Genomic DNA, 23,129 nt, shown 5'->3' on the forward strand with positions numbered 1-23,129 from the left:
TGAAAAAGTAAAGAACTAGTTGTTAAAACTGGAAAAGAAAAAGACAGGCTATCCTAGTATAAAATATAATAAATTTCTAACTTCAAATATTGCAGCATTAAGAATTTTTTAAATTCAATTTATAACATTATATAATCAATACTTAATGCTGAAATATTTTAAGTAATAAATTTATATTTTTACTAGAAAATCTTGTCGTTTTTTTTTCCATTTTTAACAGCTAGCCCTTTACTTTTCCATGTTTAAATATAACCATATTACTTTTCATATTCACATTTTTCTATTGTAATATATATATATATATATATATATATATATATATATATATATAGTTTTTAAAATATAATTATCCACTCACACGTGTTTCGTCGTCTGCGACTCGTCAGAGTGGCTGAATCTAGCGAGATTCGAAATCAGGACCCGTGGTAAGAAGCCTAAACTTACCACTCGCCCACCGCGCACGACTGTTCGGATATATTGCGATTTACGTTATGTTATTTGTTTTTGTTTTTGCGATACGTTTTGAATGAATTCAATTATTTACGAAAGTGCCTTTTTACCTAAATGCGAGTTGGAAATAAATAATTGAATTTATTCAAAACGTATAGCAAAAACAAAAACAAATAACATCTACGTAAATCGCGATATATCCGAACAATCGTGCAAGGTGGACGAGTGGTAAGAGTTTAGGCTTCATACCGTGTGGTCCCGATTTCGAATCTAGCTAGATTCAGCCGCTCTGGTGAGTCGTAGACGACGAAACACGTGTCAGTGGATAATTATATTTTAAAATCAATATATATTCCCAACTCGCATTCAGATAAAAATGCACTTTCGTAAACAATTGCATTAATTCAAAACGTATCGTAAAAACAAATTATATATATATATATATATACTTAATGCAGGTACTGGTCTCCCGCTTTATGGTTTTTTTTTTTAATCAGAGATTTGCTTCACCCAGAGGGGTTGCCTTAACAAGGCTTTTGGGAGTCCTCTGCAACCCACACACACATCGAAATAATATACACGTACACATAGAAGCATGCATACATACAGATGCACGCAAACATACATACGCAAGAACACACACACACACACATGACAACATGCACATACACACATGCATGTATACATGCACGCATGTACATACATATGCACATACACGTACATGTAGAATATACATAAAGGAGCATTCATGATGACGATGATGATTGTTGTTACGAATAGGTGAATTCAACATGAATAAAAGAGTAAAACAATCCAAAATACACAGCACATAAAATAGCTGATCTGCAGTTTGACTTGTTGCTGACTATCTTGCTCATGCTCGTTACTAAATCTCAACATTTTGAACCGAGAGAGAGAGAGAGAGACTTAGCTGTCGTACAGAGCTAAAACTCTGTAACATCATCTTTGTATAGATACTTCCTCAGGCATTTGTCTATAAAAAATTGTCCGTGGCGATGGAAAAATTGTCATGCGTATAGCCCTGAAATGCTGGAAGCATGTAATAATTGACCTTCCATCTTTCTATATATGCATATGTGTATGTATGTATGTATGTATGTATGTATGCATGTTAATATATGTACTAGTGTATGTATGTGTGTATATCTTTTTGTATATGTATATATATACGTATGTGTGTATGTATTTTTATTTATTTTTTTGTGTATATATGTTTACGTGTGTTTGTATGTATATACGTATATATATTTGTGTGTATGTATGTATATGTATATATATATGTATGCATATAAGTGCATATATATGTATGAATGGGTATATGTAGGTAACTTTAGGTGTATGTATATGTGCATACATGTGTACATATCTGTATGTGAATATGTATGTATATGTGTGTATGTATTTGTAGACCATGGACTGCAGCTCAAAAACTGGGCAGAACCTGATTATGAAAGAGGGCGGATCAACAAGAACTTGTTAACGTTGGAAAAAGAAAAAGATGAGTTGTTTTCCAAAAAAAAAAAAAAAGTGAAATTAATTTGGGTGTCTTTTATCAAGTTGCTGCAAAAAGGTTTTTGCCGATTGAAAATTTTATCTTAAAAATGAAAGACTGTGTTTATATAAATCGTTATTCATAATGATAACGACCTTCGCTCTCTTTAATTGAATTTCATTTGTCAACGAACTTGTAAATATTTCGCTTGTAAAATTCTTTTGGTTTTGATATGAAATCTCTACATCTACTCTTATATGAAAGGACCTTTGTGTGTCTGTGAGTTCGTTCCCTATGGACTCCAAAACGGCTGGGCCGTTTTCTGTGAAATTTATTACTTAGTAGCTCAAAGAGAATTTGTTAACATTGGACTTGAAAACGACCATATTATAGTCAGCTGGGAAGCAACCCCATGATATGATGTTTAACAGACAGGTAGTTCTGGGAAAGAAAGTTTCAGTATATAGATAGAAAAAAAAGAAAATTATTTATAGTGGCTGTAGCCAGATGAGATGTAAACTTCAAGGAATATATTGCTTATCAAAAATAAAACGCTAAAATGTCCTTGTTTGATAACGTATTCACATGAAATCAAAGAAAGAACTTGCCGTGAAATCCGTTTCCGTTTTTATCAAGACATGGCATCAAAGAGGAATTTCAGGTTTAAAAAAAAAAGCGTTGTAATTTCTCCGTCTCGTTTTTGGCATGTCCATTGCCAAGGTTAATTACTCAACCTTTCCAATGTCTGCCGACTCAGTAGTCGTAACCTTCTTTTATTCTCTTAAGAAAGAACCGCCCGCTGTGACTGCTCGCTTGCATAACATAAATATTATCTTAGACTAGATTTTTTTTTCCTTAAAAATAAAGAAATAAATAAACCGAAGACATAAAACTTTTTTATTCGAAATACTGGCGAAGAATCCTTTTCATGGTAAGAACCCGTCTTTTTACCAGAATTGTAAGAACTTTCTTTTTGGTCTTCCGGTTAGGATCACAGTATAGTATCTGTTCTTATGCTACACTTCACCTTTTCTGTCCTTGGTCAGTGGAGGAGGCTTCATGACTGAGATAATTTTTTATTTTTGTTCTTCTTCAGAGTGCCCTTTTTGGGGGAGCTGGATTTTCCCCACATTAAAAACCGACCTTGTATCTAATTCTGCCCTCGTAGTGAGGCAAGTAAATAGGAACATAAAAAGGCTTTTCTTTCTTAGACTTCTCATCTGTAAAACATATTATCACAATATTGCTTCCCTGGGGGAATGCATCATGGTCATCTTCAAATTTACCGTGAATAAACTATAAGGTGTCCGCAAAATCTGGACACATAGTATTATTGGATATCAGCCTTGTAACTTCTTTGATCGGTTATAAAATTAGTAGAGTGCTCACTAGTGGGAGGGGCTGGTTTTGCTCTCCTATCGGCCATGTTACAGTGGAGAAACACAATATAGATGTGACACAAGAATCACTTGGTATTTACTTAATCTCTGTGTCCATACTTTAAGGACGCCCTTTAGTTATTGGACAACTTAAATGTAAATATCATTTTTTTTAATTGGTTTGGGTTTTCTTTATGTATCGTATCCAATGTGTGGTTTTCGTCTGTATTTTTTATTTGACTTATTCCTGTCAAGGTCTATAGTTTTTTTTTTAAATTTTGTCCTTTTAACAGCTACCTTACTGGCTAACAAACAAATCTAACGTATTCCACGGGTCCAAATATCCTATACATGAAGTTTCAAGTCTGTAGACTAGCTATTCAGAGAGGAGTTTGGTAGAGATTTTTCGCAAAAACAAATAGACATGATAAGTTATCTATAGTATAAAGCTGAATGTGTGTGTGTGTGTGTGTGTGTGTGTGTGTGTGTGTGTGTGTGTGTGTGTGTGTGTGGTCACGAATAGGCTCCTATATGGTGGACTATTTTTTTTTCTTTTACAAGGTGATCACCTCTTATCAACGCCCGGAAGCCAGTCAGGGATAAGGGTTATTGTATGTACAGTACGTTAGTGTGGGGGTTTAATAAAAATGTCTACTTAAGGTGGCAGATCATCAGGAATTTGTTTACGTTGGACTAGAAGAAATCCGGGTTGTAGTCAGGTGGGAAGCACGCTGACGGAATAGAGTTCCACAGGCGTGCCGTTCTAAGAAAGAAGCTTTGTTCATGGAATCTACGTTTTGGTTTAGGCACAGATAAAGAGTGGGGAAAATTTTTGACAGTGGTTTCAGCTAGTCGGGTGTTTTTCGTAAAGGATTTGCGAGGGGGACTAGAGATTGGAGCTCAGACGAGCATCTGCCATGGAAATAACGATAAAACAAAGACAGGCTCGCAACATCTCTTCTGTGGGAGAGAGGTTGCAGGGAAGAGAAAAGAGCCTCCCCAACTAAGCCACGAAGTCTATTTTGTACTCTGTCAAGGCAGGATAGGCTGTGTTTAGCAGCTCCTGCCCAGATATGGCCGCAGTATTCCATCCTTGGACGTACTTGGCTTTTATATAGATAGAGAATTGCATCAGTAGTGAGATATCTTCTGGAGCGGTAGAAGGATCCCACCATCTTTCCAGCGACCTTGGCAATAGACTTGATGTACGTGTTCCATTTCAGATCAGGAGTAAGGGTCAAGCGCAGTAGCTTGTCAAAACATGGGGCTTCTCCTAGACGAGAGCCATCCATTTCAATTGATGCCAGATGGGGATCAGAGCGTTGATGATGTAAAGATAGGAGCTTGGTTTTAGATGCATTAAAGGTAACCAGCCACCTCTTCCTCCACTGAACCACGTGCTCGAGATCAGAAGAGAGAGAATCAGAGAGAACTTTGTCATTTACAGCCTTTGATGTGTTGCCGTAGATGGTCGTGCCATCAGCATAGATGCCAACGAATGATTTAAATATGTGTTTAGGGAGATCATTGATGTAGATCAGGAAAAGAATTGGGCCCAGGATGGATCCCTGTGGGACTCCAGCATTAATACTGTGGGCCTCTGATTTCTGACCATCAACTACTACTCTTATGAGCCTATCGGAGAGAAATGATTTAATGATTCAGAGAACATTACCTGTGATACCGTAGCTGGAAATCTTGTGAAGTAGGGCTTTATGCCATACTTTATCGAAGGCCTTCAATATATCAAGAGCAATTGCACTGGAAAGGAAGCCTTTGTCAAGAGATTCACTAATCCTTTGATATATAACCGTTAGCACATCTGCGGTAGATCTGGCAGAACGAAAACCATATTGCCTGTCATTAAGAAGGTTATTTTTGCTGAGGTGGTTTACTATTTCTCTATTTAATATGGATTCCAGCAACTTACTCATGACACACAGGAGACTTATTGGTCTGTACTGAGAGGGAGATGACTTTTCACCTGAATTCTATTTTAAAAAGCTGATTACATATAATGATAGAAGATGTATCGAGACACAGGAATGGGTATATATAATCAAAGTAATATGTGGGCAAACACCACATATGAGATCATTGCTCTGGTAACAATCAGTTTTTGGCCACTGTAGGGGAAACCCTTCATACCAATTGTCACTATCCAGTTTCCACTCGAGGGAGCTGCCACCTCCCCCCCTCTCTCCACATTAAAAAAACGGCCTTGTGCCTAATTTGTTCTCGTGAGGAAGCAAATAAATACAATCATACATCTGTCCCAGGCAACGCCGGTTTGCCCTGCTAGTAGACGAATAGACTATTATATAATTTGAAATAGAATTTAAATAAACTTGACTATTATTATTATTATTATTATTATTATTATTACTATTTATTATTATTATTAATTATTATTATTATTATTATTATTATTATTATTATTATTATTTATTATTATTACTATTTATTATTATTATTAATTATTATTATTATTATTATTATTAATGTTATTATTATTATTATTAATTATTATTATTATTATTATTATTATTATTAATGTTATTATTATTATTTTGTTATTGTTATCATTATTTTATTATTATTATTTTATTATTATTATTTAGTTATTATTTATTATTATTACTATTTATTATTATTACTATTTATTGTTATTATTATTTTGTTATTGTTATTATTATTTTATTATTATTATTTTATTATTATTTTTATTATTCATTATTATTTTATTATTATTTTTATTATTCATTATTATTATTATTATTATTATTATTATTATTATTATTATTATTATTATTTCAGGTCACAGCACAAGGTCAATCGACGAAACGTAAGTTCCATTTTCTTATTTCTATATTTGACTAGCAAGCCGCCCGCCGTTTCCCGGTCGTAAAATACGCATAAATATTATATTTTAATTTATGCAGATTTCGCATTTATTATTATAGGTTCAATTCTCAATTGATTATTATATTGTACCCAATACATAGTAATGATTTCAAAACTTATAACAACATGTGACTTCGGTGCCATCAGCTAGAATCCGAACCGAAATTTTTAATGCTCCAGGCTTCGTCATATAGCGTTCCAGCAGCGTTTCCGTTTTAACTATCGACAGATGGATGTTAAAAATTAGACGATTTTAAGCTGTGAATTAATTTTACGCATGCGCAGGAGTCGCAACTTTTTTTCGACTTACTCCTGTCAAGGTCAACTATTATTTTTTTCAATTTTAACCCCTTAGCAGCTATTTTTGCTGGCTAACAACCAAATCGAACGTGTTCTCGAGTCCAAATCCCCTACATATCAAGTTTCAAGTCTGTAGACCAAATATTCAGAGAGAAATTTGGTAGAGACATTTCTCAAACACATACACATGATCACTTATATATATATATATATATATATATATATATATATATATATATATATATATATATATATATATATATATATATATACTAGTAAGGCGCCTGTTGCCCGGTCGTAAAATACGCTATAACATGATATATTAATTTATGCAAATTTCGTATTCATTATTATAGCCAACTTTCTATTGGTTATTATATTGTACCCATTATATAGTAATGATTTGGAGGAGTATATTTACCCCCCCCCACACACACACACACCTTTCGCGTGTTTATCACATCTTCCGCGCGACTGATTTGGTTTTCTTGAAATATATTATAATAGCATTTCTCGGTTCAAGTCTACATTATTAAAATGCAAAAAAAAATAAATAAATAAATTTTATGTTGCGCTTACCAGTTACAGAACAAAAGTGTCAAATTCTAAAATCACATAAATTGATCAAGCAGTTTTTTTGGGTTTTTTTAATAAAGAAATCAAATTTTATGAGTAAGCGAGAACGTTGTGTTTTAATCCGGTATATTTGATAAATAAATGTAGACAATTCAATTCTAATTACGAAGATAAAAATCAGCCTTGAAATGGCTACGATTTACTATTAAAATCGCTAAAAAAAATCTTAAACAAATTTTATCCAATTATATAAAAGACGTACTTGATAAATTTACGTGATTTTTGGAATGTGATATTTTCGTTCTGTGGCGGATACATACATCAGAATTTTTATTCTGCATTTTTAAAGTTAGGTTGAACTCTGAACTTGCTCAGATAGCTTTAGTTTGATTAATGATTTTGTGGACTTTCTTTCTTCCAGGTTGTTTCGGTAGAGCGGCGGATATAATATTTGTCCTTGATTCATCCACCAGCATATGGATTGAAGACTTCAAGCGTCAGTTGAGGTTCGTACGAAACCTCGTAAATACCTTTGACATCGGTACTGGAAGATCGCAGGTGCGAGTCGGCGCCATAACCTTCAGCGATGAAGCTCACTTGGAAATCGCCCTCGACCGACACACATATCGGACCGAGCTAGAAGACGCAATCCTCCGGATTCCCTACCGGAGCGGCGTCACCAACACGGCGGCGGCACTGAGCATGGCAAGGTCGCAGGTTGGGCGGTACCTTCATGATGAATCAGGCCTGTTCGTTGCCGTCGTCATCACGGACGGCCTGTCGCAGCTGCCGTACGAGACGAAGAAAGAGGCAGAGGCGCTGCACGATCTTGGAGTCCACGTCTATGCGATCGGTGTCGGCGAGAATTACGACGTCGAAGAACTGAAATCTATCGCAAGTGATCCAGTTAACAATGTCTTTGAGGTTTCCAGCTACACGGTTCTTGAAAACATAGCCGAACACTTCAACGTGAAAACTTGTGAAGGTAAATTTTTTGTGTAATCTCGGACCATAAAATAGTCCTCTCTCTCTCATATATATATATATTTATTTTATTATATATATATATATATATATATATATATATATATATATATATATATATATATATATATATATATATATATATATATATATAGCTGGGATAGTCTTATATAAAATATTACACCCAATAATATTTTGTGAGACTGATAATCACTGGATTTGCACACCAGTAGATTTATTGTATTTTACTAATCGGAATTTTTTATATATATATATATATATATATATATATATATATATATATATATATATATATATATATATATATATATATGACCTGTAAATTCATATTTGTTCGTTCGACTGTCTGCAATTTTCTCAATAACTTCACCTTGAAATTTTTTAAAATTTTTTAAAATTTTTAAATTTTGCACAAACATTAAACATGATATTTTTATTAAATTTTCGCCCCAAACAAGACACGTTGCCACTATCAGGGACATAAGCTACAGTGGTTCTATGTAGGGAGTTTGGCAGCAAGATGTCGGTTCACGTTACACTTGAACTTCTGCATGTCAGTAGCCTAGCGGTTCTGGGGACGAAACTACTGGAATAGAAGGATCTCTTATATCTAGGAATATCTACTATGAAGGGGTGGGATTTGTCGGGTTTGTCGGGGGTATTTACGTGGAGGGGGTACAAGTGCTTGCAGTTCGTCAGAGCAAGCACCGTTAAAGTACTTGTAGAACAGGCAGAAGTAAAAAAGAACGGATTTTCCGGGAAAACTCTGATTGTCCTCCCCCTAGTGGTGCCTTTCGGGTTAAAATGGCTAAAATTGACACTTTTGTGTTTATCAAAAATTTGATGCCTTAGATTTTTATAAACTTTCTGAAAACTTGTAACTAACTGATTTCTATATCAGTTTGTTTGTTCTATACTTCACGATAACTCTTGGGTGTGCCCCAGGGGCTCTTTTAGGGCTAATAAAAACACTTCACTTTTGGGACTATTTTACCATATTCCTCCAAAATTTTCTGTGTTTGTCTATTTAGCAGTTTAGCATGGTGTAGAACTCAAATTTAAAGATGTTAAGGCCTCGGAGACTTTTGGGGCTAAATGGGGGGGTGACAAGTGTTGGAATTAGTCATTTCTTTTTTTTTTTTTTGCATAATGCAGAACTCAAATTTACATATGTTAATGCCTAAAACTGCACCGTTAATTCATTTTCATCAGGAATTGACGTCCCCTGGGGATTTTGGAGCTTAATAGGAGGAGCAAATGCTGAACTTAGTCATTTTTTTTATGCCTTCACTGTTCACTCACGGGGGCCCATGCATGCTTCACTTCTTTAAGTACCTTAGAATGCACAATTCTTGACAGCATCTGTTTCGTAATGTAGAACCATCCATGTAATTATTATATCAATGTTTGAATTTATTCCGCCCATAACTAATCAGAATTAAAGAACTTATCTACTTAAAAAAAAAATAATATGGCATCATTATAATATATATATATATATATATATATATATATATATATATATATATATATGCATATCTTTTCAGAAGAGATTGTACCAACAACGCCGAAAACAACAACAACAACAACAACGACAACGACAACAGTCCGTGAGTAAATTCCATGTTTTTTTTTTGTTTGTTTTTTTCTCTTACATAGGAGTCATCCCTTATCAAGACCCGGAGGCCACTCGAGGATAAGGGTAATTGCGTGTACAGTAATCTATGGGATAATATCGTAGTAATCGTTAGTAATGGAAATTTGGTAAATTGCATTACTAAAGGGGCGGTTCATCAAGAATTTGTTTATGTTGGACTTGAAGACAAGCAAGTTGTAGTCAGCTGGGGAGCAGGCAAATGGAAGAGAGTTCCACAGGCGTGCAGTTCTAAGAAAAGAAGCTTTGTTCATGGAATCTACGTTTTTATTTAGTCACACATAAATAGTGGAGAAAATTATTAACAGTGGTTTCAGCTAGACGGGTGTTTTTCGTAAATAATTAGCGAGGGGGAAGACCAGAGATTGGAGCTCAGACAAAATGGAAATAACGATAAAACAAAGACAGACTCGCAACATCTGTGAAAAAGAGGTTGCAGGGAAGAGAAAAGGGCATTCCCCACTAATCTACGAAGTCTATTTTGAACTATATCAAGGCAGGAATAGCTGCTTCTAGTAGCTGCTGTCCAGATGTGGCAACAGTACTCCATCGTTGGCCGTACCTGGCTTTTATATAGATAGAGAATTGCATCAGCAGTGAGATATCTACTGGAGTGGTAGAAGGATCCCACCATTTTTCCAACGACCTTAGCAACAGATTTAATGTACGTGTTCCAAACCCAGAAGCTTGTCAAAACATGGAGTCTCCCAAAGACGAACGCTATCCATTTCAATTGATGCCAGATGGGGATCAGAGCGTTGATGATGTAAAGAGAGAAGCTTGGTTTTAGATGCATTAAAAGTAACCAGCCACCGTTTTCCCCATTGTACCATGCGCTCAAGATCAGAGGAGAGAGAACCAGAGAAAACTTGGTCATTTACGGCCTTTGATGTGTTGCCATAGATGATAGTGTTGTCAGCATAAATGTCAACGATGATCTAAGTATGTGTTTCGGGAGATCATTGATGTAGATCAGGAATAGAGTTGTGCCCAGGATGGACCCCTGAGGGACTCCAGCATTGATATTGTTTTTGTTTTAAATACACTGTTTGACACCTTACAACTAAGAAAAATAAAATAAAAAGAGTAGCAGTTCTAGAAATTTTCAACTCATGAGGATTAGGTGGTTAAAAATCAACCCTTGTGCATACAGAATGGCGAGAGCAAAACTTTAAAATACAAAATTATGAAATTAACCAAACGGCATTCGTCAAGAATAATACCTTGGCTCAAGGCTTTGCCATAGTTAACATTAACGATCTTCCTTAGTCATATTCTTTAAGAATTTGTTTAGATCTGCATGAAGGGCACAAGTAGCAGCAAATCAAAGAACAGATGATGAAGGACTTGCTGATTTGTCTCTTCATCATCTGAAGTAAAATCCGTGGAAAAGTGGTTTTGTTATTTTCAACGCTTCCAAGTGTTTCATCTTCCTTGATTTTTTTTTTTTTGTGTCTCCGTCGAAATGAAGACGTCCTCAATTTACCAATCATATCCCAACACTTCTCCAAGCTGTTCCCTGTCATTTTTTTTAACAATATTTTCACCCCGAACAAGGCACATGGCCACTTAGTCGTGAGGGGCTACTATTTGGGACCAGAGTTGCAGGGATGCAATTGTTTTGTACATAGGAGTCGCCACTTACATGTTACTACGCGTAGTTATAATTATAATAGCATCTAAGTAATTATAATTATAAATAATAATAATTACACGTATTAAATATAATATATATATATATATATATATATATATATATATATATATATATATATATATATATATATACAATTATATAAATGCAACTTTGTCTGTGTGTGTGTGGGGGGGTCGTTCCTTATAGACTCCGAAACGGCTGAACAGATTTTTTAAAATTAAGTATATTATTAATTATAACTACGTGTAATTAAAAGTATAACTACGCGTAGTTATAATTATAATAACATGTAATTATAATTCTAATAACATATAATTACAACATCATCTAAGTAACTATAATTATAAGTAATAAGCACAAGTATTATATATATATATATATATATATATATATATATATATATATATATATATATATATATATATACAATTATATAAATGCAACTTTGTCTCTGTGTGTTCGGTCGTTCCTTATAAACTCCGAAACGGCTGAACAGATTTTTTTTTTAATTTACAGAACTTTTGTGTATAAGTCTGGAGTAATCTTAAGTTTTGTCTAAGAATACCCTCCATAATTACCGATGATCGCTAATAGAAACTGTTATTTTAATTTATCTATCATCGGTAAAGCCATTTTTTCCATGTTGTCACTTAGTAACAATGATGGAACCACGGGTCGTGAAAATTCTACTGTGGGAAAGTTGATAATGTGTTTTTTTTTGTTTGTTTGTTTTTTGTTTGTTTTTATTTTGTTGTTTTTTTTGTTTTTTTATTTTTATTGTTTTTTTTATTGTTTTTTTTTTTTGCATGACGTGGTCTGTAGGTTCACACACGTAAATTTCTTTATGTTTTCATTAACTGCAAAGAATTTTATAAGACTTGAAAATTTAAATGGTTTTTCTTTTTTTTTCTTTTTTGCATGACGTTGTCCGTAGGTTTAAACCCCGCACGTAGATTTCTTCATGTTTTTTTTTTTCGTAAACTGGAAAGAAGTTTATATTTTAAAGAAATTATAAAAGAAACAGTAGGTTCTCTAGAGTGCAAAGTAGAATAACATATATTTTGGACTAAGTTACTGCATGGAGGCATGTAAAGCTTCCTCCCGGGCGATTTCACGCATTTCGAAAACAATAAAAATATACGAGTTTGAAATATTCGTTGATCAGCATTCAATCCCGGGCAACGTCGGGTCTCCCTGCTAGTTAAATATAAATTGAAATTTGGTGTAAGAAAACATTCAACCCTTTCACTTCACTTGCTTACGTCATTTTCTCATTGTTTTTTTTTTGTTTTTGTTTTTTTAGCAACTGAGCAAGCAATACAGCGAGATGAAGCAAGTAAGTAATTTTTGCATATTTTTCATTTAATTCGAAATAACTTGACAATTCCTGATAATTTGTTAGGATTATTTCAAGAAATTATACAGTACCACTCAGAAATCGGGGATACGTCCTCGACAATCAGTCCAAAGGCTCTTGAACTGATATGCGGTTATATTCAGTCATACGAGGTCTATTTTGTTAGACGTTAAATTATCTCTTAATAGGCGTTAGTATATTTCTAATCGCCTAAGGTGCCGAGGAATGCGGAAAGGGCTGCTAAGACATTTTTGTAGGCCAGCGTGCGCGTATTTTATCACACTTGATCTTGTGGCTAACTTCGGCTATTGATATATCTATAAAAATGAAAATGTGTGTGTGTGAGTACACTTCTCAGCGTTTATATTCAACGATTTTTTAATCTACAGACTTGAAATTTGGTATATAGGGTATTCAGACACGTGGGAAACTTTTTAATCTGTTTTCCTCCGAAAAAAAGGCTGCTACGGGATCGAAATTGAAAAATTGGTATGTGGAGGGATTTTTATCTGTTTATCAACTATTTCATGCGTGAATCGTTCACATGACAAATTACTTATGTTAAGAAAAAGTAGGTTTGAAAACATCTTTTAAAGATCGTGTCAAGGTGGACTAATGGTTATCGCACTATACTCACTGTCTCGCCTCGAGGATTTCTTTTTTACTAAGATGATGTGAACTGCTTAGAAAAAAAAACATAATACTCGCATGCACATGTCTCAGTTTCTTTCCGTTTGTATTTTTTTACGCTTCAAATTTTTTAAGGAATTTAAGGTTACATTTAATATCTACGTTATTTTTGTTAATAATAAGAATTCTACATTAATTAACATATAATATTTATGTGTGCTTTATGACCAAGCAATGCCGGGCGCCTTGCTAATTTTAAATATTATTATTATTATTATTATTATTATTATTATTATTATTATTATTATTATTATTATTATTATTATTAATATTTTACATTTATTAGTATTGTACTTATATAATAATCATTAGTATTGTTATTATTACCATTACCATTATTATTATCATCATCATAATCATCATCATTTTATCAATGTTATTTTTATTATTATTATTATTATTATTATTATTGTTATTATTATTATTACCATTATAATTATTATCATCATCATCATTATTATTATTAATAGTAGTAGTATTACAATTATTATTATTACAATAATTATTATTACAATTATTATTATTGTTGTTATTATTATGATTTTTATTATTATTATTATTATTATGATTATAATTATTATTGTTATTATTATGCTTATTATTATTATTATTATTATTATTGCTGTTGTTGTTATTATTATCATTATTATTATTATTATTATTATTATTATTATTATTATTAATATTATTATCCAGGTTCTGTGAGCTATGGCTTTGATCTGGCTTCTCTTGGAACGTATCGAGCTCATCTAATCCACCAATTCATCAACACCTTACTGCCGTATACGATCTACGGTCATTACGGCGTCGTCTCGTACGCCTTTTGCCCAACGGGTCTCAATCAGCCGATCACGTCCATCACGAACGAAACCGACGAGAACAACGTCTACAACGTGACCCAGCAAAGTATACCCGGTCTGGTCGACGTCGTACGACAGATGCGCAACAATCTCAACGACCAGCGCCTGCATAACGCCCAAAACGGCCGGAGAGGCAGTCAAGTCGGCGTTCTGTTTCTCGAGCCGTCCTTAACGACAGTCACACCAGAACTGGAAGCAGAGATCGCGAAAATGAAAGAAGATGGGACTAAGCTGTTCCTTGTGACCGTCGGACGAAACAGCTGGTCCCACCCGGAAACGTTGTACTCCATGAGCAGCCAACCGTACATAAATTACATGTACAACGCTAGGACTTACGAGCAGCTACTCTACCGGGCAAGACATTCTCCCTACCAATTCATGGCTATGTGCAATCCCTACACATCTAGATACTATGGATAATTCATCGTGACTAATTTTGTCTATTATCACGGACCAGGGCCGATAACTCGGCTGACTAATTATACTTTTAGTCAAATTTCTAAAACTTTAAATCTTATGTTTCTAACATGAAGACTGTTGAGATAATTTAATTTTTATATTCCAAACTTTTGTTAAACCAGGCTTTTTGTTTTTGTTAGTGAGGTTATGGTTTACAAAAAAAAAAATGATTATAGAACTAGTATATTTTAAATTCACTATTTTGTGTTGCCACCCGGACTTATAGTTAAGGTGGTGTCTGATGACGGGCATGTTATTTTGCTATATAAACATGCATTTCATTAACTCCAATTCTGAGATTATCTGCAATATGCAATATATATATATATATATATATATATATATATATATATATATATATATATATAGAGAGAGAGAGAGAGAGAGAAAGAGAGGTAGATATAAAGAAAGAGAGAGAGACAGATATATATATATATATATATATATATAAAGAAAAAGAGAGAGATAGATAGATAGATATAAAGAGAGAGAGAGAAAGAGAGAGAGGGGGGATATTATTTATTTGTTTTTATTTTGCAATATTTCCTGAACAAATCCAATTATTTATACGAAAGCGCATTTTTACCTAAATGCGAGTTGGGAATAATTTTCCCTTTGACCAATTTAGTACCCCCATATGTATTGTTTTTTATTACCATTGACATGTGTTCGTCATCACATGAGATGAGTATTGGCTGAAGAGAACTTGATATGGATATCTAAAACGGTCCTAATTATCGGGCTTGAAACCGACGGTACTAATGACTTGTCTCATCTAACAATTTTCTGTACACAATATATATATATATATATATATATATATATATATATATATATATATATATAAGTGAATAAGTTGCGTACATGCATAACACGCATTAGTAAATCAAGTTATCGTTCTTGGTCCGCGGTAATAGATTTTACCAATAATTTTACCGTTTATTTTTATACTTTGTACATAAGTAAAGTCGTTATCATATTACTAGTTTAATCAAACCTCGGACTTAATTACCCTCTACATTATTATTCATTCACATATGTATATATAAATAAATAAATAAGATTACGAATCGGACTTTTTTCATTAACTAATATCATAATTGATTATTGTTTTACTGTTAATTAAATATTTATTGAAATCACAAATGTAACAGTGTAAACCTACACTTGGCTGCATGTTTTTTGAGGCGCATGCGAATACCAGATATTGTAGATGAAGGATGTCTGGCCAAGGGGAAAGATGGATCCTAGAGAATTAAAAATGTCTCCGGTTTGAGTCCAGCCACACACGAGATGTGTTTTTGTTTTAAATAAAATAAATACCTCATTAAAAGGGCTTCAGCAGGCCACTTGTGAGACGTATTGTTTGAGATTATCTGCAGATGATCCCTTCGAACGGACACTGTCTAGCTGTTGTATATAGTTGATATTTCTAATTGTCAGCTTATTGGTGGTCGAATGGCGACCACTGACAAGAGCCAGAATCTAAAAGATTCCAGATCAGGAACTGAGCCTCTAGAATCGGTCATCTGGACAAAAAACAGGCTATTTTTTTCTGATGACTGGTGGTCAGTTTAAGTTGGACGTTAGAAGGAAGGACGGTTATTTTTCAGTAGTCCTCACAAACGGGGGTCTGTTGTGTCTTGTTGATTTTTCGGTTTGCTGAGATAAAAGATCTCATTTTGTAAGTCTGTCGTTTAACCTGAGAAAAAGAGTATCATTTGTAATCTTCCAGAATTAAACACCTGTTTATTTTTTATAAACTTATTGTTTATAAACTGGCAGACCATTACATTTTTCGCACGATTGGTGAAATTTATTTAAACGAGAACCATTTATAATCTCCACAAAATAAACACCTTTTAATTGTGTATAAGCTGGAGCTGTGCGTTTGCTTAGGATCAGAATTCTTTGTTGCAGCATTGAATAATTGAACAACAAACTTAGACCGGCACAACGATCGGACAATCACTGCTTGTGTAATGCATAAACATTTGCATGTGCATAATACATATGTAGTGTCGTATTTGCTCATATTTCTGCGACCCATCAAAAATTCTGGTGGTCTAGTGGTTAATGCTAACGACTAACGACCTGGGTGTTTGAAGTTCGAATCCAGTTCGCCCCATAAAAATCACTTACGATGTTGATAACCTTCACGTGGTACCTCTCCTAAGTACACGATGTCTTTCTAGAAAGAATTCTGACTAGAAAATTATCGGGGAAACCAATGTCACAAACAAAAGATTTTTTGGATTAATACGAGATAATGAACGTAGAAAGATTCCCTGAATTCAAATTTCTTCTTAAGACCGCTTAAGCGGAGGCTTAAAATTTTAGACATTAAAATGTAATGGATGTTGATTTTAATTAGAATAAGGATTCTAGAGATTCGGTTTAGTATCATTAATATCTTTGTAAGGCGATATGGAAATGATGCAACCCTATTCTGTTTGTTGAATTGATGCTTTTTGTTTGTTCGCTTTTTTTTAACTTCTTAATCACCACTACATAAGGCCTTGAGGACACTCGAGGATAAGTTCAAAGGGGATGGTTAATTGGACGATGATCGCCGTCAAATGATAGCCGGAAGCATTGAATGGGCTGGGCAGGAGATTGCTTAAGAGGAATTGCTTATCCAAAAGTACAGCTTAAAAAGCATTTCTTTACATTAAAGATAACCATGCTGTAGTCGGTTAGAAAGCAGACACGTAGTATCTTGTTCCACAAAAGGAGATATTTCAGAAAAAGAAACTTTGTTGATGAATGTTCCGTTTGGTTTTTTGATAATGAATAACATAATCGCAAAAAAGTATTTGTTTACATTGTACTTGAAGATAATCATGTTGTAGTCGATTGGGAAGCAGACTTGTGGTATCTTGTTTCACAGAGGGGATATTTAAAAAATAAACTTTCTTGGTGGATAAAATATAAGAATAATATAATCACGTTGATACACCAGTTCTCGTTAGATCATCGAAGTTAAGCGACGTTGAGCCTGCCCACTGTTAAAAGGTGTGGCCATTTGGTAAGAGCCGGTGCTGTATGTGCTCTGAAACTGCCACACAATCATTGCACAAGAAAATTGCAGCGTCCCACGATTCTGGAGAGTTAACGCACTCTCAGGTGCTTGGAAGATAAAAACAGAGAATACTTTTGCAGTAATTGTGTCTAGACGAGTTCTTGCTGTGTATGTTTTATATAAAGGGACAGTATTGGAACTCAGTCGAGCACCTGCCACGAACGTAACGATACAGTAGAGAAAAACTTGCAATAGAGCAAACCCACTGTGTAGTCGATTTTGTACTATATTTAGATTGGAAAGAGTGCACGTACCCAGATATGGCAGCAGTATTCCATCTTAGGGAATGTCTAGTTCTTATACAGGTAGAGGATTACGTCAGGAGTGGCCTATTCTCTTCCTGTCTTGAGGTGCGTATTCTTCTGGTTACTTTATATAGAAAACATACCTTAAGGAAGCAAAAGCTAATTAATTCATGCTTCGTATAATAATAGATAGCTATGACAGTTCGAATGCACAAAGTAATAAATTACAATGATTAAGCTTCTCTGAATCGACCGAAATATCAGTTCTACATAGATATGTTAATCCTATTTTTATTAGTATTTTTTGTAATACGAATCCACTATTCAATTGACAAATTACATTTGAGAAATTTCAAATTTACAAAGTGCCTTGAATAATTTTTCAGACTTTTTGGTACAGTCATTTAAAATTGACATAGACTGTGGAAAATTCAGTAGTTTATTGCTAGGAATCTTATAGGATGACTGGTCGATTTTTATGATTTCAAGTTCACATGAGCAGCAACAGGCAGTAATAGAAATTCGCCCTACTAAAGCCTGATTGTCAGAGCAGGTGCATTTCAAAAATGCGATCTGGACGTGAATGATATGCAATAAAATTCTGTTTTAAATTTGGTAAAAATGCCACAGAAACGTATGGAATGCTTCAGACTGCTTTTGGACCATCTTGCATGAATCAAGCATCAGTTTCTGAGAGTTGGTTGATTGGTTAGTTGTTTTTGTTTTACGGCATATCAACCCTTTTCGGGTTATTTAATGCCGAATCCAAAGATTTTGAAGAAAAATTTTTATAATAGAATATATTTGTTGTTTTCACGTCGGTTTCTATTCAACCCATAGTTGGGACCCTAACAGGTACTACCACTCCGGGTCAGAGTGGACCTGGGAGCAATGGTAATTAAAGGGTGGCTCCACACTCCCCAAAGCCCGCAAGCTGGGGCCTCACCACTGGATATAGTTTAAGGTCATATCCAGGACCCCCATTGAGGGACTTTTACCCTCTGCAGGGGGGGGGGCAGTCGGCGTATTCTAATGCCCCACCGACAGGACCTCATTTCTTGAGGCGTATAAGTTCAAGGAACGCAGGGAGTCCGAGAGGAATGATGAGAGGTGTGGAAGGAGTAAGGAAGTCAGAATACCGGAGTTGATTGGCCAAATAAAGAATTTCCTGAATAAGGACGTCGAGTGTCTATAGAGACAATAAGTGCACAGTTTGATGTCGGTGTGAGAACTGTACAAACAATTATTCGCGAGGAACTGAAGATGTGGAAGATTTGAACGAAGTTTGTGCCGAGGATGCTCAAAGAATATCAGTCCACAACTCTATCCTTGTAACAAATTATTCGATCAAGATGAGCATCAAGACAGTTCCTCATCCTCCCTATTGTCAAGATCTTGCTCCCTGTGACTTTTGGTTATTCCCTAAGCTTAAGGAAAACCTTAGAGGCTGTCGTCATGAGACAATTAAGGAGATGAAAGGGGATGTGACGAGGGTCATTGGCACACTCATGCAAGAGGACTTCCATGGAGCTTTCCAAAACAGTACAACAGGTGCAGTGCAGCCGGAGGAGATTACTTGGAAGGGGACTAGAGTTTCATGTGTGTACTATCAAAAAGAGTGCCCAGTCTGGAAACTTAATGAAGACACCTCGTAGAATCGGTTTCATTGTTGGAGTTTTTTCATTTAATAGCATATCAACCATTTTCGGGATATTTAATGCCGAATCCAATCATTTTGAAAATAGTTTTTTTTTTCATGGTAACTTATTAATATCTTCTAATATTTACTTATGTTGTTTGGTTTGGTTATTTTGTAGGATAAAATTATTTTTTGCTTTTGATTTTATAGAACACTAACCTAGGTTACCGGCATTGCCTGAGTGTTAGGAAGTGTGTGTTGAGGAGAAAATGTGGTAGTAGGCAGACAGGCTCGCACCTGTACTGCGAAGGATGAAAAGAATGTAAAAAAACGTGACGCCTTTGCTGTTGCGCCTATCGCCAAACCGGAAGTGGCGAATATTCAAATTAAGGATAGTCAGGGGATGACTTTCGAAAATATCGACGAAAAAAGCGACCCCCTCCCTGTAGAAAAGTGCCCAATTGAGGATGAAGGAATTAATGTTTTTAACCAATTTTTCGATATTTGTCATCCGAATGGTGGAGCTGCATAACCATACCAATCTCTATAAAATCCTTCGCCTCGTTTTAGGCAGACATACAAACATCCATACATACATAATACATACATTTAAACAGACAGGTGAGATTTATATTATAGACTAGCGGGGGTACTCGGCGTTGCCCGGGTGTTTGGAGGTATGTGTGGTGTTAAATAAAAAAGAAACCGGGGGGGGGGGTAAAACTTGGTAGGATCGAACCCGAAGCCCTGAGGCGAAGTTGAAAAATAAAATGTGAAAAAAGCATGAACCGTTCGGCCAGCCAGAATGAGTTACTGAAAGATGTTTTAATTTATTTAAGTAAGAACCAAATTGACAGGTGCCCGCACGGAAGTCGTAGAGCGTGACGACGACAACAACGGCGACGTAAGCAATAGCTATTCAGCAAATGAGGTCAATGACCAGGTTTGTTTGTTATAAGCGAAGTAAAAAAGAAAACATAAAACGAACGTTAAAACTTAAGCGGGGGGGGTAATCAAAACATCGAAAAAAACACAAAAAACTAACGTAAGGCAAACGAACGATGTTAAATGTAAAAATCGAAAAACAAAAAAGAAAACAGAAAAACAAACGTTTAAACCCCCTCCCCCCTAAAAAAGAAACACGTGAAAAATGGCTTAAATAAGCCTGTTTCGATATTAAAATTTAAAAAATCGGTGGGTACCCGGATGTTTTTGGGTGTGTGGTCGGGAGTAGATAAGCGAAGTAAAAAAAAAAAAAAACAGAAAAACGAACGTTACGTGAAAAATGGCTTTAATAACACTGGTTCAATATTTAAATTAAAAAAATCGAAAAGAAAAAAGACATCTCACACCACGATTCGAATCCAAACCGTATAGATAATGAAATAACGCGCTTACCAACTGAGCTAACGCGACGTACATGAATTTAGCAAGTTCTTCAACTATTTAAAGTAAATCAGGTCATAGATGATTGAGTTTTGCAATGGTAAAGCAAAAATACAATAACATCAATGTTTAGTTCATTTTTGGTCAAGGAGCCAGTATCTTAATACAGCCTGATCTGGCAGTACCAGATGCTCTAACAGGTATTACCACTCTCGGGCCAAAATGAAACTGGGGGGGGGGCAATCGTAGTTAAGGAGGAAATACATATTCATCACATCTCCAGGTCATTGTGGTTTTGCGGGCGGTCTGTATAATACAAGTAAACGGCACTAGAAGGAATATATTGTATTGTCGGGGTTCTATATGACGTGGACGAGTGTATATATTACGTACATTTGTCTAACTCGTGTAATATTTGATGGCATAAAAATTATGACAACAGATATATTTTAACAACAGACATGCAACAAAAGGGACAAATAACAGTTCTCTGGGATTGTAATATCGAGTCAATCAGAGAAACATACCTGGTCTGTCTCTGATCTTGTTTGACGGATTCTCGGGAAGAGTTGCATAGAAGATTCATTCCAATGAATCTACAAATCTCTGGTTGTCTTTTCAGCAACTTTATTTACGATTTTCCCGAACTGGAAAGCTGCCGCTGATCCAAGACTAACGTATTCTGATCCCCTCTACTGGGAGCCATCACTCTGTGTCTCGAGCCGCTCTCCCTCACTCCCGATCCTTCTGCGTCTACTTACTCTCGCTTCCAATCTTTGATTCCTCAAATCATCGTATCTTTTTTCTCAAAACTCTCACTAACGTCCACGTCAGTTTATAATGACTTCTACGTCAGACGCTAAAGGTCGATTTATTTTAAACCGTTGTTTTGTTCTATTTTCCTCAATGTATTAAACATCCAAACATGAACAATTTTCTCTGTAAATATTTATTTTGCTAGTATAACATTCTATTTTTACAAATATTATAACGATAACAATAATCGACTATTATAATTTCATAGTAATAATCGACCATTTCCGTAGCCTTCGTTATAAAGATGGCCGGCCAGCTGAAAAAATGACGTCATCGCCGAGGTCCCAACAAGCAAGATATGTGGAACTCTTAGACTGTCAATAATCAACAGTAATTTTTACAGACAGCGTTACAAAACTTCAAAATTGGATTGAAATAAAGAAAGAACACGATGATTTATACTGAAACTCATCTAATATTAATAATAAAAAAAAATAATAAAACACAAGTTGTTTGTTTAAGTATTATAAGCAATTGAATATTTTGTTGTATTATAGATTTTAAAGATTAGAATGCGTTCTTTAATTACTTATAAATTACATTTTTAAAAAGTGAAGGAACACGATTTGATTTGTAGTAAACTTGAAGTTTATTTAATATAATTAAATGAAAATGTTATCAAAGGCAAGATAAGTTACTTTTCTACCAAACTGGACATATTTTTCGTGTTTTTATTCAATGTAACATGTTTATTCAGTTCGAAAACCATACAGTGTTTACCGATAGCAGTGTCAGAAATTTCGTGAAAATAGTGAATAATTCCACCCCATCTTTCCAAGCTTATAACTCCTCGAAAAATGTAATTCAAGCCCTAATTTTTTTTTCAATTAAAGGAGCAAGGACCAAGGTTTTATTAAAAAAAAAAAAAAAAAACAATGTGTTTTTTTTTTAAAAAGGTTTTAAACTTCGGACTTTACAGGTAAATTTCTAAAAAAGGCATTTTTTTTTTGTTTTAATTTTGAATATATTATTTATTGACCTTTTCTCTTCAATTTGTGATATATAAAACTCCGACATAAATTAATTATTTACTTTTTAAGAGAAAGTTAAAAATGGGTGACACTTGGGGGGGGGGCGTGAATTAAAAAAAAAACGTTTGTCTAAAATATGATATTCGGTTTATTGGAAAGAACATAAAATTTCACATTGACCCTGAA

At 34.5% G+C, this 23,129-nt stretch overlaps 1 protein-coding gene across 1 annotated transcript in view; it reads left to right on the forward strand.

The window, feature by feature from the left end:
* Positions 1-14,911, forward strand: part of LOC145259822 (uncharacterized) — a 27,692-nt gene extending 12,781 nt beyond the window's left edge. Inside the window, exons 2-6 of the mRNA XM_080117623.1 lie at positions 6,160-6,187; positions 7,544-8,107; positions 9,675-9,737; positions 12,742-12,774; positions 14,182-14,911. Of these exons, the coding sequence (XP_079973749.1) occupies positions 6,160-6,187; positions 7,544-8,107; positions 9,675-9,737; positions 12,742-12,774; positions 14,182-14,765 (1,272 nt within the window). The 3' untranslated portion in view covers positions 14,766-14,911. The remainder of the gene's footprint in view (positions 1-6,159; positions 6,188-7,543; positions 8,108-9,674; positions 9,738-12,741; positions 12,775-14,181) is intronic.
* The last annotated feature ends 8,218 nt before the right edge of the window (positions 14,912-23,129 follow it).

Source organism: Euprymna scolopes, chromosome 35 (assembly GCF_053919585.1).
Source record: "Euprymna scolopes isolate OS-2025 chromosome 35, ASM5391958v1, whole genome shotgun sequence".
Classification (NCBI taxonomy): domain Eukaryota; kingdom Metazoa; phylum Mollusca; class Cephalopoda; order Sepiida; family Sepiolidae; genus Euprymna; species Euprymna scolopes.